The sequence below is a fragment of the Dipodomys spectabilis genome, unplaced genomic scaffold (genome assembly GCF_019054845.1).
Source record: "Dipodomys spectabilis isolate Male_0828 unplaced genomic scaffold, ASM1905484v1 ptg000030l, whole genome shotgun sequence".
Classification (NCBI taxonomy): Eukaryota; Metazoa; Chordata; class Mammalia; order Rodentia; family Heteromyidae; genus Dipodomys; species Dipodomys spectabilis.
The window spans coordinates 12,060,591-12,083,138 of record NW_024870707.1 but is presented as its reverse complement, the minus strand read 5'-3'; the positions used below and the strand labels follow the sequence as shown (position 1 = coordinate 12,083,138).

General features: G+C 42.8%; 1 protein-coding gene across 2 annotated transcripts in view; it reads right to left on the bottom strand.

Moving 5' to 3' along the window:
• Positions 1 to 22,548, bottom strand: part of Kdm2a (lysine demethylase 2A) — a 108,290-nt gene that overhangs the window by 32,361 nt on the left and 53,381 nt on the right. For both annotated transcript variants that reach the window (XM_042675590.1, XM_042675589.1), the window contains 7 exons: positions 22,330 to 22,408; positions 21,106 to 21,152; positions 14,577 to 14,755; positions 10,498 to 10,604; positions 9,884 to 9,977; positions 8,707 to 8,860; positions 5,494 to 5,609 (listed from right to left, as the gene is read on the bottom strand). In XM_042675590.1, coding sequence (XP_042531524.1) covers positions 5,494 to 5,609; positions 8,707 to 8,860; positions 9,884 to 9,977; positions 10,498 to 10,604; positions 14,577 to 14,755; positions 21,106 to 21,152; positions 22,330 to 22,408 — 776 coding nt within the window. The remainder of the gene's footprint in view (positions 1 to 5,493; positions 5,610 to 8,706; positions 8,861 to 9,883; positions 9,978 to 10,497; positions 10,605 to 14,576; positions 14,756 to 21,105; positions 21,153 to 22,329; positions 22,409 to 22,548) is intronic.

Here is a 22,548-nt window from a genome sequence, read left to right as displayed (position 1 = left end):
GATAGAGATGACCTCATACCTGTCACTTTTGCTCACTGGCTAGCATTCTACCAACTGAGCCATGCCTCCAACTCCTCAATCAGTGTTCTTGTTCATGGCTGGCACACAACTTGAGCCTTGCCTCTAGTCTAGCATTTTTTAAATTTAATTTTTGATTTTTATTTATTTATTTTTGCTGGTGGTATGGGCCTGGGTGCTGTCACTCAGCTCTTCAGCTCAAGGATAGTGCTTTACCACTTGAGCTACAGCACCACTTCCAGCCTTTTCTGCTTCTGTGGTGCTGAGGAATCAAACTCAGGGCCTCATGCATGCAAGGCAAATGCTTTACCACTGAGCCACCTTCCCAGCCCCTAAAATTTATTTTTATTGTAAAGGTGATGTACAGAGGGGTTACAATTACATAGGTCAGGTAATGAGTATATTTCTTTTTGAACAGTGTCACCTCTTCCCTCCAGTGTGGCATTTTGCTAGAGATGTGGTCTCACAGACATTTCTTTTTTTGGGGGGGGTCCGGTCGTGGGGCCTGAACTCTGGGCCTGGGCGCTGTCCCTCAGCTCTTCAGCTCAAGGCTAGCACGCTACCAATTGAGCCACAGCGCCACTTCCAGCTTTATTTCTTTTTGCTTATGTAGTGCTGAGGAATTGAACCCAGGGCCTCATGCATGCAAGGCAAGCGCTCTACCACTGAGCCACCTTCCCAGCCCCCACTCACAGACATTTCTGTCTGGACTGGCTTCAAACTGTGATCCTCTAAGTCTCAGCCTCCTGAATAGGTAAATTATAGGCATGACCCACCAGTACCCAAATGGCAACAGACAATTTTCAAGGACAGAGAGTAAGACAAATTGAATCACTGAAATAAGGAATCCAGGAAAAAAAACTTTTAAGTCAACATTCAAATTCAAGCTGGCATCTGAAGCAAGACTTTATCAATCTATCTACTTAAGAGAACGCTGGTCTTGAAAAATAAAAATAGAGAATACTCAAAAAGTCCTTGGCAGAAGTATTCAGAACCAAATTTTAAATAGGAAAGTTTATGGCTTTTGAGACAAGGGTAAAAAATGTTAAATTAGATATAACAGCTAGGAGTGGCATTAACACACTCTCAGCTGTTGGAGGGCTGAGGCGGGGGGGATTTTCAATTTAAGGCCAGGCTAGTTTGGACTACAGCAAAACTATGCCTCTGAACAGTAACAGGCTGGGCACTAGTGGTTTATACCTGTAATCCCAGCTACCCGGGAGACTAAGATCTGAGGATGGAGGTTCAAAGCTAGCACCAGCAGGAAGAGTCTGTGAGACTCTTATCTCCAATTAACCCCAAAACAACTGCAAGTGAAGCTGTGGCTCAAGTTGGTAGTATACTAGCCTTGAGCCCAAAAGCTCAGGGACAGTGCCCAGGCTCTGAATCCAAGACCCAGGGCGGGCACCAAAAATAAAAAACAAAAACAAAACAAGAAAAACTAAGACTTTTCCTTACTATCCAATCCATCTTCCATTTCCCTGCTATTTATTTTGTAGTAAGGAAAGATAATATACCACACTTGTTAATGTGATGTTAGATGCTGGTGGTGGTCATGGGGCTTGAACATTGGGGGGCCCCGCTGGGCACTGTTCCTGAGCTCTTCAGCTCAAAGCTAGCACTCTACCATTTGAGCCACAGCGCCACTTCGGTTTTCTGGTGGTTTATTGGAGATAAGAGTCTCACGGGGGGGGGGGGGGGGGGGGGGGGCCCTGAGAAGGTAGCTCAGTGGTAGAGCACTTGCCTTGCATGCCGGAGGCCCTGGGTTCGATTCCTCAGCAACACATAAGCAAAAAGAAAAAAAAAAGCCAGAAGTGGCGCTGTGGCTCAAGTGGTAGAGCCCTAGCTAGCCTTGAGCTGAAGAGCTGAGGGACAGCGCCCAGGCCCAGAGTTCAGGCCCCACGACCGGACCCCCCTGCCCCCCCCCAAAAAAAATAAAAAAGAAAAAAGAGTCTCACGGACTTTTCTGCCTGGGCTGGCTTCAAATCATGATCCTCAGATCTTAGCCTCCTGATTACAGCCTACGTGTGTGTGTGTGTGTGTGTGTGCGTGCGTGCGTGTGTGTGTGTGTGTGTGTGTGTGTGTTGTGTATTTTTTTAAATGTGGTGTTGAGCAATCGAATCGAACCCAGGACCTCATGCATGTGAGGCAAGCACTCTACACTGAGCCACCTTCCCAGCCTCCTAGCTGTATATTTTTAAATGGTTGCAAAAATAGGAAAGATCTAAAGCCGGGGATGTGGCATAGTTGTGAAATGCTTTTTTTTTTTTTTTTTGTCGGTTGTGGGGCTTGAACTCTGGGCTTGGGTGCTATCCCTGCACTCTTCAGCTCAAGGTGAGCGCTCTACCGCTTGAGCCACAGCACCACTTCCAGTTTTCTAGTGGTTTATTAGAGATAAGAGTTTCATGGACTTTCCTGCCTGGGCTGGCTTTGAACCGTGATCTCAGCCTCCTGAGTAGCTACGATTACAGACGTAAACCATTGGCGCCCAGCATAGTTGTGAAATTTGCTAGGCATACGTTAACTTGAGTATTTCACATCACAAGGCAGGATTAAAAAGTTACAACAAGGGCTGGGAAGGTGGCTCAGTGGTAGAGCGCTTGCCTTGCATGCATGAGGCCCTGGGTTTGATCCCTTAGTACCACATAAGCAAAAAGAAAAAAGCCGGAAGTGGCGCTGTGGCATAACTGGTAGAGTGCTAGCCTTGAGCTGAAGAGCTGAGGGACAGGGCCCAGGCCCAGAGTTCAGGCCCCACGACTAGAAGAAAAAAAAAAAAAACTATTAAAAAAAAAAAAAGGTTACAACAAACTAGGTACTAGTGGCTCAGGTCTGTAATTCTAGCTAGTCAGGAGGCTGAAATTTAAGGATCAGGGTTCAATAAAGCCAGACAAGGCAGTCAAAGTCCGTGAGACTATTATCTCCAATTAACAAGAAAACCAGAAGTGGTGCTGTGGTTGAGAGTGGTAGCACTAGCCTTGAGCAAAACAGCCCAGAGACAACATGACCAAGAACAACAAATAATTACAACAAATACACTATAGTCCACAAAGCCCAGAATATTTACTATCTGGTTCTTTTTTGATGGTATTAGGGTTAAAACTCAGGGCTTGTTAGGCTGACACTCTACAATTTGAGGCACATGAACCAGCCATTTTTTCTTTGGTTATTTTTTGAATCTGCTATTTGCCTAGGCTGATCTAGTCAAATATTTTAGACCACAATCACTTACCCTTCTCTTCTAGCTGGGACAATAGTCACACACCAATGTTATGTAGCTTTTTATTGGATGAGATGTGGTCATGCAGACTTTCTGCCTGGGCTGGCCTTGGACTGCAATCTTTCTGAGTAGCTAGGATTACAGGCACTAGCCACCATGCCCAGCTGATGTTACATTTTTATGAAAGTATACATTAGTTGTGCAAAGGGAAGATGCACTGTTAGCTTTCCACACATACCCAATGTACCCAGATCACTCATCTTTTCATCTTTTGGCCTCATCCCCCTTCCTGCCTTTTTAAAAACAACTTCAACAAGTTTCACTGTTTCATTTTCACACGTGTGTGTGTGTGTGTATATATATATATATATATATATATATATATATATATATATATATATATATATATATTTTTATAGTATTTCGGCCAAATTACCCTCATTTTACCCACAGGTACTGATAGTACCTGATAGTACCTGCTTCCCAACACTACTTTTTATGATTCTTTTTTAAATGTTTCAATCTGGTAATTTCCACATGAATATATTATGCTGTGTCAGATTAACCTGATCTGTTGTTCTCTTTCTCCATTCCTCAAACTGACATTGCATTTTCATTCCAAAAAAAGACTAGGAGTGGGGCTGGGAAGGTGGCTCAGTGGCTGAGTGCTTGCTTTGCATGCATGAAGTTCGATTCTTCAGCACCACATAAGCCGAAAAAGCCAGAAATGGCGCTGTAGCTCAAGTGGTAGAGTGCTATCCTTGAGCTGAAGAGCTGAGGAACAGTGCCCAGGCCGAGTTCAGGCCCACAACAGACCAAAAAAAAAAAAAAAGACTAGCAGCTGGGTGGGTGCTGGTGGCACTAGCTACTCAGAAGGCTGATCTGAGACACTTGAAGCCAGCTCAAGCAGGAAAGTCCATGAGACTCTTATCTTCATTTAAGCACCAGAAAACCAGAAGAGGCACTGGTTTATAGTGGTAGAGAGCTAGTCTTGGGCAAAAGAACACAGGAACAAAGCCCAGACCCTGAGTTTAAGCCCCACGACTGAACTCCCCCCACCCCCACCAAAAAAAAAAAAAGACCAGGGTTTTGAAACACTATCATGACCTTTTCTTCCCTTCCTCCCTCTCCCTTCCTTTCTTCTTCTTTCTTTCTTTTTTTTTTTTTGCCAGTACTAAGGCTTGAACTCAGGGTCTGGGCACTGTCCCTGAGCTTCTTTTGCTCAAGGCTGGCACTATACCACGAGCCACAGCGCCACTTCTGGCTTTTTCTGTTTATGTGGTACTGAGGAATCAAACCCAGGGCTTCATGCATGCTAGGTAAGCACTCACCACTAGGCCACATTCCCAGCCTCTCAAGAGTTTCTTTCCTGTTGGTCATGGGGCTTGAACTCTGGGCCTGGGCACTGTCCCTCAGTTCTTCAGCTCAAGGCTAGCATAGTACCACTTGAGCCACAATGCCACTTCTGGTTTTCTGAGTGGTTTATTGGAGATAATTGTCTCATGGATATTCCTGCCCAGGTTGGCTTTGAACCAGGATCCTCAGATCTCAGCTAGGATTACTGGCACCCAGCTACATGAGTTTCTTTTTTTTTTTTTTTTGGTCGGTCGTGGGGCTTGAACTCAAGGCTTGGGCACTGTCCCTGTGCTCTTGAGCTCAAGGCAAGCACTCTACCGCTTGAGCCACAGAGCCACTTCCAGTTTTTGAGTGGTTTATTGGAGATAAGAGTCTCATGGACTTTCCTGCCTGGGCTGGCTTTGAACCAGGATCCTCAGATCTCAGTCTCCTGAGTAGCTAGGATTACAGGCGTGAGCCACCAGTGCCTGGCCTACATGAGTTTCTTGTACTACTTTTTGTTTATCAAGAAAGGACCCTGAAAAGTAAAAACTAAAACCTTAAGGTTGAAAGTATGGCGCAATAGTGGAACACTAGCCTAGAAAGCACAGGCCCTGAGTTCAAACCCCAGTGCCAATAAAAGAGAGAGGAAAGAGGGGAGAGAGGGAGGAGAGAAAAGATAAGGGAAAGGGGGAAAAGAGGAGATGAAGAGAGACAGCTGAGGAGAGAGGGATGGGGAGAGAAAAAGAGAAGCAGGGACTGGGGCTGGCTATGTAGCCTAAATTATCCTCTCAAACTTTTTTTCCTAAGACTCCCAGAATACTAAGATTATAGGCATATCTCACCATGCCCCTACTAATTTGTACTTCATTAAATGGGGTAATCCCCTTCACACTCAACTGTTGTTACATAAAATTACTTACCCGTGTCCGATCTTCAATGCTATATATCTTTAATTGCATGGGGATGTTAAAGCTATGTAAAAAATTGCCTCCAAACACTAATGTATCTGTAGGAGTATACACAGCATGAATCCAGCCTAGAAGAAATGGAAGGGAAACAGAAACTGAAATTACATACTGAAGAATGCTTTTTTTTTTTTTGGGGGGGGGGGGGGTCCGGTCGTGGGGCCTGAACTCTGGGCCTGGGCGCTGTCCCTCAGCTCTAGCGCTCTACCACTTGAGCCACAGCGCCACATCCGGCTTTTTTCTTTTTGCTTATGTGGTGCTGAGGAATCGAACCCAGGGCCTCGAGCATGCAAGGCAAGTGCTCTACCACTGAGCCACCTTCCCAGCCCTCTTTTTTTTTTTTTTGGTCGGTCCTGGGGCTTGAACTCTGGGCTTGGGTGCTGTCCCTAAGCTCTTCAGCTCAAGGCAAGTGCTCTATTGCTTGAGCCATAGTGCCACTTCCAGTTTTTGAGTGGTTTATTGGAGCTAAAAGTCTCAGGGATTTTCCTGCCTGGTTGGCTTTGAAACATGATCCTCAGATCTCAGCCTCCTGAGTAAATAGGATTACAGGCGTGAGCCACCGGAGCCCAGCTTGCTTTTTCTTTTTGTCTAAGACTAGGACTTATACTTAGTACCTGATGCTTTCACTCATTGACTTGTTTTTACCACCTGAGCCATGCCTCCAATCTCTAAAGGATATATTTTCCCTTCTTTTTTTTTTTTTTTTTTTGGGGGGGGGGGCTTGAACTCAGGGTCTGGGCACTGTCCCTAAGCTTCTTTTGCTCAAGGCTAGCACTCTACCACTTGAGCCACAGAGCCACTTCTGGCTCTTTCTGTGTATGAGGTGCTGAGGAATTGAACCCAGGGCTTCATGCGTGCTAGGCAAGCCCTAACCATTAAACCACATTCCCAGCCCCAAGGATGCTTTTTCAAAGCAACAGCACAATGCTCCTGGATTATATCCTTTTTCTGAAAAAAAAAAAATTTTTTTTGAGACAGGAACTCATTATAAAGCTCAGGTTGGCCTCAGACTCTTGAGAGCTGGCTGGGATTACTGGTATGTACAAACATACTCATTTTATATTATATTCTTTTTTTTTTTTTTTTTTTTGGGGGGGGGGTCTGGTCATGGGGCCTGAACTCTGGGCCTAGGCGCTGTCCCTCAGCTCTTCAGCTCAAGGCTAGCTCTCTACCACTTGAGCCACAGCGCCACTTCCGGCTTTTTTCTTTTTGCTTATGTGGTGCTGAGGAATTGAACCCAGGGCCTCAGGCATGCAAGGCAAGCGCTCTACCACTGAGCCACCTTCCCAGCCCCTTTATATTATATTCTTTACTGTTTGACTCTGCTCCTTAGTGACTGGCCAAGTTACATAATCTCTCAAAGCCTCAAATTTCTCTTTAAAGCCAGGATCAATAGAATTTCATATGTCAGTTGAGAAAACACATGTAAGAAACTTTTTTGGTGACAAGGTCTTGTTTTCTTACCCAAGCTGGTAATGAACTTGTAAACTCAAGACATCCTCCCCAGAAGATGGATGTACGACCACACTCAGCATAACTAACTTCTTTGTGTGTTACTGGTGTCTACACTCAGAGCCGTGTGCATGCAAAGAAGTGGCAAGTGTTCTAACTCAGCTATTCTCCCCCTCATTGCTGCCTAAGAAATTTTGTGTGTGTGTAGTGTAGTACTCGGGTCTGAACTAAGGACTCATGCTTTCTAGGAGGTACTTTATTATCTGAATCATTCTGTCAATCCCACTCCAAGAAACTTTTATTTTATTTATTTATTTATTTTGGGTAAGGTCATGGGGCCTGAACTCTGGGTCTGGGCACTGTCCCTCAGCTCTTCAGCTCAAGGCTAGCGCTTTACCACTTGAGCCACACACAACGCCACATCCGGCTTTTTTCTTTTTGCCTATGTGGTGTTGAGGAATCGAACCCAGGGCCTAATGCATGCAAGGCAAGCGCTCTACCACTGAGCCACCTTCCCAGCCCATGCAAGAAACTTTTAATAAATATTGCTACCAATTATTGGAGTACCAATTATAAACCAGTTCTGTATAAAATAATTGACTCTTTTAAAATAAAATACAGAAATATTTGACTAAAGTAATATCTAGCAAGTAAATACATAGTCAAAATTCTCAAACAGAGCCATGCCCATGCCTGTAATCCTAGCTACTCAGGAGGCTGAGATCTGAGGATCATGGTTCAAAGCCAGCCTGGGCAGGAAAATCTGTCAGATTCTTATCTCCAATAAGTCACCAGAAAACTGACTCAAGTGGTAGCACACAAGCCTTGAGCTGAAGAGCTGAGGGACAGTGCCCAGGCCCAGAGTTCAAACTCTAAGACCAAAAACAAAAAAAAATCTCAAACAGGATGGTGACTCCAAAATCTGTGCTCTTTATAAGCACTTACTCTCAAACTAGAGACTGTCAAAGACAAATCCTTCACCACTATAGCTTAACTGTCATTGCTAGAACAGCAGACAATTCTCCAGCAGAGATGGTGTCCTTTTTGTAGAGATTCTCAACTACTTAGGGTAATGTCAGGTCCCTAAACATTCTGAGTGAATCAGTTTCAGAAGAACATACAACAGATCAAACTTACTAGCTATTCTTTGCTAGGGGACCCATGTGTTATCTTTTGAAAATCCTCCCCTGGCAATTCTGAGACATTGTTAAGCGAAGTTTTTTTCCCCCTCTAGGTCCAAGAACTCAGCATCTGCAGCTGCTTTCACTCATTGGCTAGGACTCTACCAACTGAGCCATACCACCAACTCCTTTTTAAAAATTTGTATTCAAAGCATCTACTCCATATCAATAAGAAAGGGGCTGGGAATGTGGCTTGGCAGTAGAGTGCTTGCCTGACATACATGAAGCCTTGGGTTGGCCTTTTTGGTACTATATAAACAGAAAAGGTTAGAAGTTTTGCACTGGCTCAGTGGTACAGTGCTAGCCATGAGCAAAAAAGAAGCTCAGGGACAGTGCCCAGGCCCTGAGTTCAAGCCCCAGGACTGGCCAAAAAAACAAGCAAGCAAGCAAACAAACAAAAAAACTGTAAGAAAGGGTATCATTGTTTGCTTCTCACCATAGCATATAGCCAGTGTTACTGATGGATCCATTACTTTCCCTGTCTTTAAGAAAATAAAATGGCAACAAACAACCTACTGTTCCCTTCCTTGCTTACCTGAAGGAATGACGAAGGTATACCCCTGCTTGAGCTCAATGCGTTGGCAATCTGATACCCGGTCACCCAGAAAGATGTCTCCCTGTTTCCCTGACAGCAGCCAATTCTCGTACAGCTCCAGGTTGTGGGCTGTAGGGGGGATGAGCCAGAAGACCTGTGAGTTAAAAAACTTCAGTCTGTTAACAGCCATTGACATGACCCAGTCGTCTCCCTCAACTGATAAACAGGTAAAGTTAAGATTACTAGGCAGAAGTAAGTCAGGCAAGCAATTCTCCCAGCCTACAGAATGTGACTATCTGGGTAACTCTCAGGGCTCAGGAAAGTAGATCTTTCTCATCAACCACTTTATCAAGACTTCCTTGAGGTGTAGAACTCAGAACCCATCCACACGACTCAGAGAAAAAGAGCCTAGAGCTCATTATCTGGATAATTTCTTATAAACTCTAGATATCTTGTTTCTGGAGTCCTAAAGAACACCATTATTTAGGTTCACTACCTTCAAGAGACTGGCCTGAAGCTGCTTTGTTCCTAGGCAAAACTAGTAAGACAAAACTGAAGATCTAAAGTAAACAAAGTGATTTTGAATTTGGATATACTGTAATCATAGATTAAGGCTTCACAAAATGTTTTTCATTCCGCTTCTACTTTTGCATTCACTTCTAGTAGGGGAAAAAGGCCTCACATGATAAAATTCTGACACATATTAATTCCAGATTTCATCCTTACATAGATTGCAGAAACACTTTGAAAAGCTGTAAAGGCTTTCTGTGGCTACATTTCAGACTCAAAACCTCCATATAGCTAATTTGTACCCTAATTTGTTGATTGCATTTGTATTCCCTTCTACTACCTATTAAACTTCAAAGTACAGAAATTATGTTGTCCTCCTAATCATCTCCTTGGTTTTGTTTGGAGAATTCCACTTTGGAGCCTAAAAAACAGGAATGTTAAGATTTCCTAAGTACTAGGCTAAGGCTGTTTAACAATGGACAAGATAAATACTACAACTCTACTGAACAATAGTCATGAAAGTAAATTAAATCTCTAAGCTTCTTCAGATATATAGAGGGCCAATATCTAGCAGATTCATCACTAGGGTATAATAAGCATGCATTAATTGAAGCAAAGCTACATAGTCAACTTCAGATTTCAATCCCCACAACAAGTATGACCATACCTTTCCACCTTGGTGGATGTGATACCAAACAGAGGTACCACCAAAGTCCACATGGAAGTCAGTATAGCAGCCTCGAACACTCATTAGACAGTATCTGACCCAAAGAAAAACAGCAGCATTAGTGCTCAGATGGATAAAGAGAACCAAGCCACACTCCTCCCTATCTTCCATCTAATCAACTACTAGTAGATGGAAGGAATACAATTTTAAGTCATCACACTTTTCCCCTCCTTAACTTGGGGCATCATAAAAGCTAAGATATTCTTACACATATTCTTTTTTTTTTTTTTTTTGGTGGTCATGAGTTTAAACTCTGGGCCTGGGCCCTATCCCTCAGCTCTTCAGCTCAAGGCGAGAGCTCTACCAATTGAACCACAGCACCATTTCCAATTTTCTGTGGTTAATTGGAGATAAGTCTCACAGACTTTCCTGACCCTCCTGGCTTTGAATCTCGATCCTCAGATCTCAACCTGCTGAGTAGCTAGGATTACAGGCACAAGCCACCGGGGCCTGGCACATATTCCTCTTTTTAAACATCTACTGTAATCCATCTTTCTGATAATTTAGTATATAGCAAAACTTGAAAGAGAGGAAATATAGCGTAAGTTACTTACTTCTGCACTTTAGGGTATTGCATCTCTAAAATGGCATTTGTTGATTCAGTCTGGCTTTCCTTCAAATGCCTTGGCCACATGTTGTCTACCCAGTCGATGAAATCCACCTAGGAGGAAGAAAAGGCAAATGGAAGAGTCAGTCAAGGGTCCAACAAAATATGAAAGGATAAAAAAAAATGTGTGCACTCATGTGCATGCACACAAGAACAGAGTGGAACATTACACAGCCATAAAGAAAAGATGAAATCATGTCCCTTGTAGGGAAACAGAAGCAATTGGAGGACAAACTCAAAAACCAATATATTACTGGTACCAGTGACTTATGCAAATAATCTTAGCCACTCAGGAGGCTGAGATTATGAGGATTGTTGAAAACAAGGCCACCAGCAACAAAAGTCAGAACCAGCTGGTGGTTCACGCCCATAATCCTAGCTACTCAGGAGCTGAGATCTCAGAGTCGGGGCAGGCAAGCCCATGATACTCTTATCTCCAATTAACTATAAGACAAGGCTGGAAATGAAGCTGTGACTCAAGTAGTAGTGCTAGCCTTAAGCAAAATAATCACAAAGATAGCATCCAGGCCCTGAGATCAAACTCCAGGAACGGACACGGGGAAGAGGGGGGGAGGGTAGAAATGGGCAGAGAAGAGAGCAGGCGAGGGGGGGGGCAGGAAGGGGGGGCCAAGGAGGGGGAGAAATCCAGGTTCCAAACCAGTTTGAGCATACAAATCCAAGAGACTTTTAACTCCAATTAACCATCAAAAAGTCAGAAACAGAGGTGTGGTTCAAGTAGTAGAGCATAAGCTTTGGATGAAAAGTTAAGCGCACACATACAGGCACCAGCGGTACTGGGCCTTGTACTCAGGGCCTTCACCTTCATTTATAGCTGGTGTGCTACCACTTAAGTCACACCAAGGTGGTTAACTGGAGTATCTCAAATTTGTTGTCCTGGCCTGGCTTTAAACCTCAGTCCTCATATTTCAGCCTCCTGAATAGCTAGGATTATAGGAGTAAGTCAACAGAGCCCTGTGATGCTAACTATTTTAACAATGACTCTGTGAATGCCTTTCTTCCCTCCATATAAACCTACTTTCTGGTAGTGGTTAGCAAATTGTAGCTCCTTATATTATCCTCTGAAAAGCCTTGGACAAAATAATGAAGCAATCTTCTTCAGTACACTATAAACTCTCCTGTGGAGAGTTCTTCCTTTGGGTGACAGGAAAGGTTTGGAACATTTAATTTTTTTTTTAAATCAAGTATTCATTCAAGAAAAGAACTTATCAGAATAGCAACAAGTTAGTTGAATCTTGCCTCCCTTTCTTTGGTATTATTAGGTATCTACTGACTACAGAAGGGCTTTGTCATAACATGTCTGTACTTTGGTATGGACATTTAATGCTTAGATTTTGGATAGGCTGTTTGCAAAATACCTCAGTTCATAAGACACTGTTCTGTACCAAAACTAGGCCCAAACAGAGTCCAGTACCTAAGATCTGATCTATTTATACTGCACATTACAAAACAAATGCACTCATGGCTGTAGCTTTTTTTGGGGTTGATGCTTGGGATAGAAAAGAGCCTCACATGTACTTGACAAGCATTCTACAACACCAAGCTCACTAACTGAGCTCACTGGTTCCCCAACTCATCTACTGTCATGTTTTACCCACCTGGTTTTGCTAATAGGACAGAAGCAAATAACCATTCTTCACAAGCAAGACATCCAAATTTATGCTTGCTGCTACAAAGGGCATGTAAAAGCTGTCCATCTTACTTCTCCACTATTATTTAACCTACGCTATTCCTTCTCCCTACAATTCTAGTCTTTCTTTTGTCTCCTAGTCTTTCTTTTGTATCAAACTTAGGGGTCATTTTCTACAAAGGGCTTGTACTTACTTTGTTTTACTTTAGATTGTATTGTCTTTCCTAAATATTAGGTATCTAATTCATTCATTTTTTTTGGGGGGGGGGGGGTCTGGTCGTGGGGCCTGAACTCTGGGCTTGGGCACTGTCCCTCAGCTCTTCAGCTCAAGGCTAGCGCTCTGCCACTTGAGCCACAGCGCCACTTCCGGCTTTTTTTCTTTTTTGCTTATGTGGTGCTGAGGAATCGAATCCAGGGCCTCTGGCATGCAAGCGCTCTACCACTGAGCCACCTTCCCAGCCCCTATCTATTCATTCTTTTTCCCCTAGCACTTGGGATTGAACCTAGGGCCTGTATTTATTCCCTTTTTTTTTTTTTTTGGTCGGTTGTGGAGCTTGAACTCTGGGCTTGGGCGCTGTCCCTGTGCTCTTCAGCTCAAGGCAAGCGCTCTACCTCTTGAGCCACAGCACCACTTCCAGTTTTCTAGTGGTTTATTGGAGATAAGAGTCTCACGGACTTTCCTGCCCGGGCTGGCTTTGAACCATGATCCTCAGATCTCAGCCTCCTGAGTAAGCTAGGATTACAGGCGTGAGCCACCAGCGCCGGGCTTATTTATTCACTTTTAAAATGTTCCCATACTGTAATTGCTTTTGTTTTTTTGTGCCAGTCCTGGGGCTTAAACTCAGTTTGACTCAAGGCTAGTATTCTACCGCTTGAGTCACAATCTCACTTCCAGCCTTTTCTTTTTTTTTCTTTTTTTTCTTTTTTTTTTTTTGGGTCTGGTCGTAGGGCCTGAAGTCTGGGCCTGGGTGCTGTCCCTCAGCTCTTCAGCTCAAGGCTAGCGCTCTACCACTTGAGTCACAGCGCCACTTCCAGCTTTCTTCTTTTTGCTTATGTGGTGCTGAGGAATCGAACCCAGGGCCTCAGGCATGCAAGGCAAGCACTCTACCACTGAGCCATCTTCCCAGCCCACTTCCAGCCTTTTCTGAGTAAGGCAATAAGTCTCATAGACTTTCTTGCCCAGACTGACTTCAAACCACAATCCATAGATATCAACCTCCAGAGTAGCTAAGATTACAGGAGCTCGTGAGCCACCAGCACCCAGCCCATACTGCAATTTATATAAATGTTTAGTTTTTTTGTCTTTCCTCTTTTGAGTATCTATGCTTTTTTTGTTGTTGTTGTTATAGTCTTGGGTCTTGAACTCAAGGCCTTGGCACTGTCTCGGAGCTTTTGTGCTCAAGGCTAGCACTGCCACTTGGGCCACAGCTCTACTAGCTCCACTTAAACGTTCTGTGGTTAATAGGAGGTAACAGCCTCACAGACTTTTCTGCCTGGGCTGGCTTTGAACTGTGTTCCTCAGATCTCAGCCGTTTTTTTTTTGGTTCAGTCGTGGGGCTTGAACTCTGGGCCTGGGCATTGTTTCTGAGCTCTCCAGCTCAAGGTGAGCACTCTACCACTTGAGCCACAGCGTCACTTCCAGTTTTATAATAGTTAACTGAAGATAAGTGTCTCACGGACTTTCCTGCCCCGGCTGGCTTTGAACCATGATCCTCAAATCTCAGCCTCCTGAATAGCTAGGATTACAGGCATGAGCCACTGGCACCCGGCTGGTCATGATTTTTATAAATATACTAGAACATTCCAAGTTCTTTTGTACCTGAATCAAGTGAATTCATTTATTGCTTTTGATAGTAGTACCAGAACTTGAACTCAGGATATCCTGCTCCTGTTAAACTTTCCCATGCATGGCTGGTGATCTACCCTTCTGAGACACATCCCTAGCCTGGTAAGAGTTTTTTTTGTTTTTGGTCAGGCTAGTCTTGAAGTCATGCACTCAAGTGATTCGTCTGTTACAGAGTCTTGAGTAGAAGGGATTACAAGGTTGCACCTGACCTCTAAGGCAAAATAAATGAAGGGCCTTGCCCTCAGAAAAAGAAGCAGCCTCAATATTATGTAGATGGCCACTACTATCCCAAAAGATGGGCTACATTGATGTTTTCCTTCAGAAGAATTAAAAAATAAATTAATACATGAAACTTACTTTGTATTAAATGGGTTGCCAGTTTAATATTACTAATCAGAAGTGGAGCTGTGGCTCAAGTGGTAGAACTCAAGCCTTGAGTAGGCCCTGATTTCAAGCCCCAAGACCTGAACCAAAAAAAAAAAAAAAATCATTTTGGCAACAATGACAATATGGAGTAAATGATCAGACTAACCGTGGAAGGCCTCTGTACCATGTTCTCCAGCCTGGTATGGCTAAATTCTAAGCTGATGACATTATAAAGTTTCTCTCGCTCCTCTTCTGGTGTCTCGTAGTAGCGTGTCCACTGAGCCATGGTCATTTCAATGCCTTTTTGTGTGTTCACATCCATAACATCCACCATCCGACGACTCCCTGTCATGAGAGAAGCATTTATCATCTCCACTGAGCCACTAATACTCTTAAAAATAGTAAGAATATAAAACACAAGTATAGAAGAAAACAAACCATCCATTCTTTTTTTTGTCTGTCCTGGGGCTTGAACTCTGGGCCTGGGCTCTGTCTCTCAGCTTTTCAGCTCAAGGCTAGCGCTCTACCACTTGAGCCACAGAGCCACTTCCAGTTTTCTGGTGGTTTATTGGAGATAAGAGTTTCACAGCTTTTCCTGCCCAGGCTGGCTTTGAACCATGATCCTCAGCTCTCAGCCTCCTGAGTAGCTAGGATTACAGGTGTGAGTCACCAGGGCCTGGCTCCATTCTTATTTAGATAAGGAGAAAGGTCCTTACTGGAGATGGGTAAGTATAACCAAAGTTCAGGAAATGAAAAAAGACAACAGGTACAGTTAAAAATGACAATCATTTCTTATGCTACATGTCAGGTAGTGAATTTTTTATTCAGTATCTAGCATTTAATTCTAATAATTTTAAATACTGTCAATCAATCTCTATTTTATTATAGGTGTCAGGTACCTTGCAAGACAAAGTAGGACAAGAACCTTGGCACTGACTCTAAACTTGAAAGTAAATGCTCTTACCCAGTGAGTTATATCCCTATGACAGCCTTGAAAACTGAGGTAATCTTTCCCATAATTTGAGAAAAGGACCTACTTCTTTGTGGATAGCAGGTATTAAAAACTAAATGTATGGGGGTGTGGGGGTGGGGTAGAAAGTTGGCTCAGTGGTAGAATGCTTGCCTCCTATGCATGAGGCCCTGGATTTGATTCCTCAACACCATGTAAGTAGAAAAAAGCCAGAAGTGGTACTGTGGCTCAAGTGGTAGGATGCTAGTCTTGAGCTGAAGAGCTAAGGGACAGCACCCAGACCCAGAGTTCAGGCCCCACGACTGACAAAAATAATAATAATAATAAATAAAAAATCTGAATGTAGAGGCTGGGAATGTGGTTTAGTGGTAGAGTGCTTGCCTAACATGCATAAAGCCCTGGGTTTGATTCCTCAGCACCACATAAACAGAAAAGGCTGGAAGTGGTGCTGTGGCTCAAGTGGTAGAGTGCTAGCCTTAAGCAAAATAATCACAAAGATAGTGCCAGGCCCCGAGTTCAAGCCCCATGATATACATATACATATATACATATATATATGCATACATGTGTATTTTTTTGCCCCTTAAGTGCCAATCCTGGAAGTTGAACTCAGGGACTGGGTACTGTCCCTAAGGTTTGGTGCTCAAGGCTAGCACTCTACCACTTGAGCTACAGCTCCATTTCTGGCTATTGGTTGGTTAAATGGAGATAAAAGTCTTGTGGATGAATGACTAGGTTGGCCTTGAACTGCAATCCTCAGAGTTCAGCCTCCTGAGTAAGATTGTAAGTGTGAACTACTGACACAGGGGAATTTATCTATTCTTACTTTTCAGCCCCTCCCCTATCCAAACCTGTCAATAATTACTTCTAATATAAACCATTAATTCCATGAATATTTGCAATCTGATTAGGGCATCATGATACACACAAAGGCCTTTTTTTTTTTGTCAGTCATGGGGCTTGAACTCTAGGCCTGGGCACTGTCCCTGCACTCTTCAGCTCGGGGCTAGCACTCTACCACTTAAGCCACAGAGCCACTTCCGGCTTTCTAGTGAAGATAAGAGTCTCACGAATTTTCTTGCCCCGGCTGGCTTTGAACCATGATCCTCAGATCTCAGCCTCTGGAGTAGCTAGGATTACAGGCGCGAGCCACCGGTGCCCGGCTACAAAGGCCTTTTCCATCAACTATAACAATAACAACAAAATATAGAACGACATTCCTTACTAGATAGGTTACATGATCAGGATGAGAAAACACTAGCTTTGTATCTAAAGATAATTAAGTATATATCTCAGCTCCAGTACTAGAGAAGACACATGACTGATCCCAAATGATCCCAAATAAATTCTTTGCTGTTTTTTTTTTTTCCTAACTGTATTTCTTTTGTCTTCTTTAGTACTGGGGATCAAACCCAGGATGTTCTACTTGCTGGGCAAGTGCTTTGCCACTGAGTACATCCTACCCCCCAAATACATTCTTGAGGGTTACTGTTAATGAAGTAAAATGTTTAGTACAAAGTACAGAAGTAAAAATGAAAGGAAAATTTCCTATTTCTATCATGCTGAATAGATGAGGATTTAAGAAAAGAGGTTCACTTGGCGACAGTGGCTCACACCTGTAACCTAGCTACTCAGGAGGCTGGGATCTGAGGATCGCAGTTTGAAGCCCACCTGGGCAGAAAACTGGTCTGTAAGACTTATCTCCAATAAGCTACCCAGAAAAAGCCAGCAGTGGTGCTGTGGTTGAAGTGGTAGAGCACTAGTCTTGAGCACCAAAGCTCAGGGACGGTGTTCAGGAGGACCTGAGTTCAAGCCCCAGGACCAGCAAAAAATAAAAAATAAAAAGAATAGGGCTGAGAATGTGGTTTAGTAGAGTGCTTGCCTCGCATGCATGAAAAACCCTAAGTTTGATTCCTCAGTACCATAAAAGCAGAAAAAATTGGAAGTGGCATTGTGGATCAAGTTGTAGAGTGCTAGCCTTGAGCAAAAGAAGCTCAGGGACAGCGCCCAAGGGCTGAGTTCAAGCCAAGAAAAAGAAAAGCGAAAAGGTTAAAAGATAAATAGAACTCTAATAAGGGAAGATTTAAAAACAAATCTAAGCAGAGGCAACAGCGTAAGAGAAAATTTGGAAAGGCAGGACAGTTATGATTCAGAATATGGTGATCGAGGAGAAAAAAAAAGACAGGAAAGAGTTGTTAAATATAGCCCACCTTGTAAGAACTTTATGTACTTGACTTCTTAATTATTCAGGTAATATTAGAACACAGTGCCCTGCATTCAAAACGTAAGAGAGCCGGACGCCAGTGGCTCACACCTGTAATCCTAGCTACTCAGGAGACTGAGATCTGAGGACTATAGTTCAAAGCCAGCAGGGGCAGGAAAGTCCCAAGACTCTTATCTCCCCCGCCAGAAAACTGCCAGTGGTGCTGTGGCTCAAAATGGTAGAGCACTAGCCTTGAGTGGAAAAGTTTAGGGACAGCACCCACACCCTAGTTCAAGCCCCACAACCAACGCCCCCCCCCCCAAAAAAAAAGGGCAATGGATTAAATAACCCTACTCTTCACATTTTTCAAGAAAAGGCCAATATTAGGGAGAGAAGTGATGGTAGGGAAAAAACGAAGGAGGAGGTAACAACGCTGGATAGGAAATATACTTATTACCTTACTCATGTAACTGTAACAGTATTTTTACAATAAAAAATATATACAAAAAAGAAGCCAATGTCAAAACTACCATGACTTCATTCACTAGGTTGACATAATTTTGTTTACTTATTTTTATTATTTTGTGCCAGTCCTAGGGGTTAAACTCAGGATCTGAGACTGTCTCTTAGCATTTTCACTCAATGCTGGTATAATATCTCTTAAGTCACAGCTTCATTTCCAGCTTTTTGTGGTTATCTGGATATAAGAGTCTCACAGCCTTTCCTGCCCTGGCTGGCTTCAAACTCTGATCATCAAATCTCAGCGGCTTGAATACACAGTATTACAGACATGAACCACTGGTACCTGGCCATTAATATACTTTTTAGTTCCCAAACTTCTGTTTAAGTTGTGTGCTTCCTTATTGATGTTTCCATGCTGTCAATACATTGTTTCCTGACTTTCTATAGTTTCCTTTATTTCTCTGAACATCTTTATGATAAGTTATTTGAAGGTCTGTCCCTTGCAGATCAGCCATCAGCTCTTTTTTTACTTTTTTACTTTTTGGTTGGTTGTGGGGCTTGAACTCTGAATGGGTGCTGTCCCTGTCAGCTCAAGGTGAGTGCTCTACCGCTTGAAGCCACAGTGCCACTTCGGTTTTCTAGTGGTTTATTGGAGATAAGAGTCTCACAGACTTTCCTGCCCAGGCTGGCTTTGAAGCGTGATCCTCAGATCTCAGCCTATTGAGTATCTGGGATTACAGGCGTGAGTCACTGGTGCCCGGCTTCTTTTTTACTTTTGAATAAATCACTATTTTCTTTCTTTTTTTGATTGTGGGGCTTGAACTCTGGGCTTGGGTACTGTCCCTCAGCTCTTCAGCTCAAGGCTAGCACTCTACCATTTGAGCCATAGGGCCACTTCCAGTTTTCTGGTGGTTAAATGAAGACAAGAGTCTCACGGACTTTCCTGCCCTGGCCGGCTTTGAACCAAGATCCTCAGATCTCTGCCTCCTGAGTAGCTAGGATTACAGGCGTGAGCCACCGGTGCCCAGCACCACTTGCCTTTTATATCTCTGATCAAGAGCAACAATCAATGATCATAGCAACAATTCCCAATATTTCTGTTTATCCTGACTTCTACAAGTTAGGTACTAATGGTTCCAGGAAACATACGCACTGTTGTGGTTGTCAGGGGGCTGGACGGGTGGCTATTACTGTGCTAAGATCTGAAACTGACTAGAATGAGTTGTACTATACTGTCCAAGTCCTCTGAAAGCAGCAACCTTTCAATATACCAGAGACAGCTACAAAACAGTTATATTAGATAGATTTCTACCAATGTAACTATCATCTTGAAGAGAAAAAAAGCTTCTTCTCTAGGAATCTATATTTTCAACAAATTTACAATAATAAATACCAGTAAGGTCATCTATGGCCCACAAACTGGAACACTGTGTAGCTAACAGAAAAAAGCTATGGTTCTATCTAAAACTATCTTATGGATTCAGGGTCTTGCTGATCTAGAAGTCCATTAAGAAAGGACACAAAATGATAAGGGTAATTATTCAAGTAGGCTATCTATCTGAGCTCCTGAGGGAGCTCTGCTTGTGAAGAGTTAGAAAGTATTTTTAATTATTCAGCATTTTACTAAGGGTTTACTACACTCCAAGAGCTGTGCTAGGTACTAGGAAATACATGGTGACAAACAGACGGCTAAAACCTAACCTAACCAAACCAAAAAAAAAGGAGGTGGAGGGTATGAATAACAGGGATTAGAAAGAAATTGGGCTACCTGTGACTTTCACCTGATTTTAAAAAAGTATCCAGAAATTTAACCAGAGCCCTCAAGTGGCCAAAAGATGGTACTATAATGCCTAACTTACCTTTTTTTCCCTTCCTTCCTTCTTTCCTTCCTTCCTTCTTTCCCTCCCTCTTTCCTTCCCTCCCTTTTTCTTTTGTTGGTCATGGAACTTAAACTCAGGGATTGGAAGCTGTCCCTGAGCTCTTTCCCTCAAGACTAACAGTCTACCACTGTGAGCCACAGCACCACTTCCAGGTTTGTGGTGGTTAATTAGAGATTAAGTCTCATTGACTCTCCTGCCACAGCTGGCTTTGAACCACAATCCTCAGATATCAGCCTCCTGAATAGTTAGGATTATAGATGTAAGTCACCAGTGCCTGGCTGCAATGCCTAATTTATTTTTTATTTATTTTTTTTGGGAGGTCGGTTGTGGGGCCTGTCCCTCGGCTCTTCAGTTCAAGGCTAGCGCTCTACCACTTGAGCCACAGCACCACTTCTGGGTTTTTCTGCTTATGTGGTGCTGAGGAATCGAACCCAGGGCATGCAAGGCAAGCACTCTACCACTGAGCCACCTTCCCAGCCCCGCAGTGCCTAATTTCTAAGGCAAAGAATTGCACTTGAGTTTCAGTGTTAGGAGAGAATAAGAATAATAATAACAACAACAAAAAAAAAAAACCCACTCCTCTTGTTTAACATCTTGTTGGAAATTTTTCTAAAGATCTTACTACATTTAAATGACTAATCATGTAAGAAGAGTTAACTTTTATGCCTATTGAGCAGTAAAACCGAGGATCTTGTTTTCTGATCCAACAAAGGGAGACAAATCTATGAGACCTTTATCTCCAATTAACCATCAAAAAGCTACAACTGGAGGCATAACTCAAATGGTAGAGATCTAGCCCTGAGGAGAAAAATCCCCTAAGAGCAAGCTCTAAAACACACACACACACACACACACACACACACACACACACACACACACACACACACACACACACACACACACACACACACACGCGCGCGCGCACGCGCGCGCACGCACGGGTATGAATAACACAGGGATTAGAAAGGAATTGGGCTACCTGTGACTTTCACCATTTTTTCCTCCCATCCCCATCAACAAGTTGTATAGTTCATTTTCAACAAGTGTCTAGTAAGTACCAACTATTACTGCATTTGTTCACCCGAAATAGTACATTCTAATCAAGTGTATACTTCAAAGTTTCTACGCCTTAAATGTCAGTCTCAAAATTACAGAAGCCAAAAAAAAGCTTCATACTTACCCACACACATTTTGACGTCATTCACAGTGAAGTCTGGATCAGGCATCCTATAAAACAAATACCAGTAAAACTAAATGGAAAGCACAACTTGTCTAGTTATTTTTTTTTTCTTATAGTACTGAGAACTTCCTAATTGGACACATCAATATTCACATTTAGTTTTTAAATTACTTTTTTTTGGGTGATTGACCTCAAGGCCTGGGCACTGTCCCTTAGCTTTTTATCCCAAAACTGAAGCTCTTATCACTTACGTCACTTATCTCCATCTTTTTTTTTTTTTTTTTTGCTAATCAAGTGAAGATTCTTCCCAGGCTGGCTTCAAACTGTGATCCTGAGATCCCAACCTCCAGAGTAGCTAGAATTACAGGCAAATGCCACTAGTGGCCAGCTAAAATTTCTTCTTAAATACAAGAGAATATATATATTTATCAGTATACTTAGGGAGAAAAAATTGTCAACTCAAAAACTTTCTGTAAAATGTTAACATGATGAATGAGAATCAAAAATGAAAAAAAAAAAAAAAAGCCAGGCATGGTAGCTCACACTCTTAATCCTAGCTACTTAGGAGGCTGAGATCTGAGGATCACAGTTCAAAGGCACCCAGGCAGGAAAGTCTGTGAGACTCTTCTCTCCAATAAACCCCTCAGAAAACCAGAAGTAGCACTGTGGTGCAAGTGATAGAGCGCTAGCTTTGAGCTGAAGAGCTGAGGGACAGTGTCCAGGCCCAGAGTTCAAGCCCCATGACCAACCAAAAAACAAAACAAAAAAACAGATTAACTCATCTGGATGCTGTACCTGAGTCTTTTGTATACTCAAGGCTAACATACTATCACTTGAACTACAGCTCTACTTCCAGTTTTTTGTAGTTAATAGGAGATAAGAGTCTTATAGACTTTCCTTTCCCAGGATGGCTTCAAACCACAATCCTCAGATCTCAGTCTCCTAAGTAGCTAGGATTATAGCTTTGATGCACTCACGCCCAGTTTGGTTCACTGCTTATTAATACAACAAATAAAATACTCAAAAATATATGAGCTTGGCTGGGAATGTGACTTAGTGGTAGAGTGCTTGCCTCGCCCTGAGTTCAAGCACCAGGACTGGCAAAAAAGAGAGAGAGAGAGAGAGAGAGAGAAATATGAGCCTATTTCATACAGGAAGCAATCTAGAAAAATACTTTAAAAAGTATCTGGGATTTCAATATCAAATCAGGCACACAACACTTACTTTATTCCAAGTCCATCAGAATTCTTGAAAATCAGAGGATCTCTTAAGCCTCCTCGTTGTATATATTCAACATTAAAATCTGTCAACATAAAAATCAATTATTACAAAGACTGGAGATATCCCTGGAAAAAATAAAAAGACCATAAAAACATCTAAGTAATAAGAGTATAGACATCTGGTATTCTGTATATATGATTGTGTTCTGTTAGATGCTAATGT